Below are 4,737 nucleotides of genomic sequence, written 5' to 3'. Positions count from 1 at the left end.
ACAATTACACAACTTGGGAGGAGTAATGTTTCTCATAACCATTACCACGCAACCAACCTTATCCTGCAATTTATGCAAAGGGATAGAAGGGGTGTCTATGGCATTTAAAACAGAGGTCTGTATATCCGAACCTATTTCAATCGGAGTATCAATACTTAGGAATGTTTTCTCCCCTCCGTCAAACATGTTATACACAATGTTGTTGGTTGCGTCTACGTCGTTATTTGTAGGGCTTACTATCACCCTACTCTCCAAAAAACGTTCGTTAAGAACATTATCGGAGAGACCCCCATAAACTTGACCAATTAATTCTTCCCGACTCAGTCATTATTCTGAATTTTTTTGGTAGTTTAGTAGGGCCACTATGTCCCTGCCCCAACAACAATAAGGATCGTGCAAATTTCTTGTTTTCTTGGTCTGTAGTTTTCAGCCTCACATTTTCGGTAAGTTCGATTTTGATAAGGTCTTCCCAAAAGCCACTTGACTTGATGCAATACCCAAGTTCGTCATCCTTTCCACCACCTCGAATGACAGGTAAGATTTGCCTGAAGTCCCCAGCACACACAAACACTATTCCTCCCATGAAAGCGTCGTTACCGGTTATGTCTCTCAAAGTGATATCCAATGCCTCCAAAGTGTTCTTGTTTGCCATAACAACTTCATCCCAGACTATCAATGATTTCATATTCATAAGCTGTGCTAAATCGGTATTCTTCTTGATGCCACATGTTCTCACTTCATTGTATTCCATTAGGGGTATCTTGAATATGTTATGAGCTGTTCTACCACCGTGCAAAACAGTAGCAGCAATCCCAGAAGAAGCTACAGCCAAAGCTATCTTCCCCATGGGACGGACAGAGTCCAATAAAGTGTTAAACACAAATGACTCACCGGTGCCACCTGGAGCATTCAAAAACACCCCATTATTCATGCTCTTATTAGCGTTCTTTATCCTTAACATTATGACATCGTAACAATGCCTCTGTTTAATGTTCATGATAGTCAACTTATCGTTAACTTCCTTCAAGAGTTTTTCTTTGTTGTACGACCGTTCCCGGCGAATGACGTTGCTCGACTTTTCCCGGTTTCTACTCTTGGGCAGCCCATACTCTGTGATATCTTTTCCTCCACAGTTCCAAACGTGTTCCTGTATATCGGCAAGAGCATCGAGATAAATCTCATCGTTATAGTCTTTCAAACCGTACTGGTGAAGGAAATCACTTGAAAAAAGGTCCTTAGTCTCACTCCAAATCGTAGACTGATCCTCCAAATCTGAAAACACCAACATACTCGCGTATGTTTCTCAAATCTTTTTTCGATCATTTGCGTGATTGATGATTTCCAATATAGTTTGCCGCCAAGTCTCTTCGTCATTTATGAGACCCATAGCTTTAACCGTCTCTCGGTACGTGTCGTACCTACGACCCTCGTGAGTTCTGAGAGCTTCAAATGAAGTAGGGCCCTTTATATGCATCATCAGTAACCTCATATAGAATAATTCTACAGTCTTGGTGTTAACCGCCCTTATGCAACCCAATGTTGTCCGACATGTCTTCCGCTCTCGCCAAATGTTCAATTTTTTATCCCAAAGGAAATGGTTAGGTACCTGGTGGTAATAAAGCTCAGCTGCGAACTTATTTTGCGTACAAAGTTGAAAAAACGCAGTGAGTTGTGTATCTATGTTCGATTTTTTGTTTAGGGATTCGGTACTATCCGAATCCTTGTAAAAGACCTCGTTTTTTCCCTCCAAATGAAGATCTAGTGACAGCACTGCTGGGCTATTTTTATGTATCGGGAACCTAAATATATTCCAAGTAGCCTCATTCGCATTAACGAAACGGGCCTCCTGGTAATTCTGTACCTCGTTCACCATTTCCTCACCCTCTTTAGTGTAAAGGATACGATCACAACCCTTGTTTAGGTACTTTGTAACATAAGCGATACACTTTATGGTGTTGGCACACTCCACGTTAATGTGAGCATCAAAGAGTAGGCAAAGATAAGCATTGTAGGGCACAACCCACGAATTTTCGATAGTGACGTCCTTCCCCTTGACTTTCTTAACAATAGAGTTTCCTCCTTGACCTATTGATCTCCTTTTATACAGAGGGTATCCGTTATTACCAAATAGGAGTTCTTCCCTGCAAACTTTTGGGAAACCCTTACCACAGGTGTCACCTTTACTGTTTTTGCCCTGACAACAGGGTTGTTGCTCATTGAAACCCTTGCAAGGACCGTGAATCATATTACATGTTACAATATCGTGTAACCTGGGCTCCTTTTCAGGGTCCGGTATCTCTGCTGATATGATTTCATCAACCAACGATGCAGTTACACGTTTTTCCATCCACAACAAAATGTGTGCATGAGGAAGCCCTCGTTTCTGCCACTCGATACTGTATAAGTGAGCCTTAACACCACCGAAAACCCTTTTCTTCACCAACTCATCTATGAGGGCATCTATTTTCATCTTGAACACCCTACTCACTAAATCTGGCCTGTCTTGAATCTGATTGTATATGGCATCGTCGCCTACGCTGGTAGCGTTAACAGCATCTTTCAACTCTTCCCAGTAAGGGTTCATTGTGAACGTAATGAAGAAATCCGGAGAACCGTACGTTGTAACGTACGTTAGTGCATCTTGCTGACGCTGCTTCATGTACCTTGGTCCTCCCACGAATGTGGGAGGTATTATCACCCTTTGACCCACGTTCTTCCCCGAGTCTGCAGCCAAAATATCGGCATGTTCTTTTCGCATTGTACTCTGGTTAAACTCTATGAACGATAATCGCAACGACTCGACCTTCACATAGTTGTCGACCACGAATTGCTGGAATAACCTTCGCATCTTTGTCAAGTAGTTAAAGCTACCTTCACGTTCCATGTAAAGAGATGAGTAGTACATGCAAGGGCTAAGGGTGTCGTACGTGTTCGCTTAGGTGGCTTCTAATTGCTGTTCGAATGAAGGTGGTTCATCACTCTCTTTATTGTCACATTTCCCTATTTTTAACTTCTTATTTTTCTTGAATTGATGACTATAGCCAAGATCCCCGTTAGGGAACAATAGTGGATACTGGAAACTATCATAAAAGAAATTCGTGTGATGGACCAAACGCGTTCTATACTTTGAACCCTCTTTTATTGAACTAATGATTATACGCATTGGATCTTTTGCAGGGTCTAACTTGACTATCGCCCCCACTTCAACAGAAGCTGTCGGGAGGTGATAGACTCCCTTATGTTCCCGGGTTTGTACACCCTCAGCTGACTTTAACGTGATTGACACGTTTGGCACACTATCATACTTCTTCATGTGAGCCTCAATCAACCCCTTTGCAGTCTCAAGCTCTTGGATCATACCGGATAGGCAATTGTTGTCTTCAGCCATATAATCGTAGAACAGTGTGACTATGGACTGGTTTTCTGTTATTTCCTTTTGTTCTTTTTTTCTACGGTTTACTGTTTGTTTGGAGACTTTCTCATCCGGCTTTCGTGTTACACGGACAGTTCTAATCTTAAATTGTTGGTCTCTGTCATAATAAAAGTATAGGTCCAAATACGAATTATCATTTCTCCGTTCCGGCGCCCCTGGAAACGGTGAAGATTGAATTATTTTCTGAGCATCCAACGTGGACAACCTATGATATATCCTACCCTGAATCTTGTAAGACATCACTGACTCTGCTGCATTTTCCAACATTTTGGAAGTCGAGAAAGACGTAAATGAGAACATATTATTCAACCCCATTAAATTATTGAAAAAACGTTTATAGAGCGGCGACTTTCCCTTGTACAGATCTTTGAGTACCTTATCCTTTATCTCGGTTGGTACAGTGAGTGGCGTCTGCCCCTGGTTACAACATATTGTCTGGAGCTCATTTTTTCACAGCAGCGCATTGCATATTTTACACTTTCTGCCCCCCCAAAACCCCTATATCATTTAGTTTCACTTCTTTGCTTCGTGTAACGATCCCTTCACATTCTCATGCGCACGCCCACGCGGATTACTTTCCTCAGCTGTCTTCTTTTTGGCGATTACTATACGTTGGTTCCTCATTTCAGAGAGAACACGGTTTTCCTGCTCTGTGTAGTCCTTCAATTCCTTTGGTGAACACTCCGACCCACCCATCCGCTTCTTTTGTTGGGAGATGTATTCTGATTCATTACTTTTCATTTTTTGTAACATTGTTTTCCGCAGCTTATTATCCACTTCATTCTTTTCCGCTTGTAACCGTTTTTTCTCTTTTTGGATCTTTTTCAGGTCTCTTCTCAACTCTACTTTCCTTTGCTCCCTCTTCTTTTCTTGCTGGCGCCTCACATTCTTCATAGCGAACACGTTTTTTCGGGCGTTTCTTTTAAATGTCTTGAACCTACGCTCTAAATAGTACAGCTGGTATTGCCTGTGTCCTCTTCCACCATTACCACAAAATTTTTTGTAGCCTGCGTAATAGTGCTTCTTGAAATTTTCTACAACCTCGGAAGAAATATCCCCGCTATACGGTTCCAGGTCATCTATTGTACTATCACTGTACTCGTATGTTGGTGAATTGCGTAACATCTCGTTGAAACCAAGGACTATACGTTGGAATTGTTGTATAGATTGCTCCGCGACGCATGTCGTAGATGGCCGGTTTTTACACTTTTCTTAATATTCGGGGTGGCATTTCTTATGCTCTTCTGTTAACTGTGCTCTGAGAACTTTGTCAATAGTGGATTTGTCAATCTTTTTTTGTTTTG

The 4,737-nt window shown here is 41.8% G+C and overlaps 1 protein-coding gene across 1 annotated transcript; it reads right to left on the bottom strand.

Annotated features, from left to right (window-relative positions):
- Nucleotides 1-1,303: 1,303 nt before the first annotated feature.
- Nucleotides 1,304-2,848, bottom strand: LOC143038307 (uncharacterized). Its single transcript, XM_076207329.1, has one exon. It carries the CDS (start codon nucleotides 2,846-2,848, stop codon nucleotides 1,304-1,306), a length of 1,545 nt encoding a protein of 514 aa, XP_076063444.1.
- Nucleotides 2,849-4,737: the final 1,889 nt, after the last annotated feature.

The sequence above is a fragment of the Oratosquilla oratoria genome, chromosome 24, assembly GCF_046742065.1.
Source record: "Oratosquilla oratoria isolate Oo_2021 chromosome 24, ASM4674206v1, whole genome shotgun sequence".
Taxonomy (NCBI): domain Eukaryota; kingdom Metazoa; phylum Arthropoda; class Malacostraca; order Stomatopoda; family Squillidae; genus Oratosquilla; species Oratosquilla oratoria.
Note: the sequence above shows the minus strand (reverse complement) of the source record. Positions and strands in the feature narration are given on the sequence as shown.

Bases quoted from the DNA above. Each gene is read 5' to 3' on its own strand.
- LOC143038307 (XM_076207329.1), bottom strand. From the start codon at position 2,848: ATGCGAAGGTTATTCCAGCAATTCGTGGTCGACAACTATGTGAAGGTC.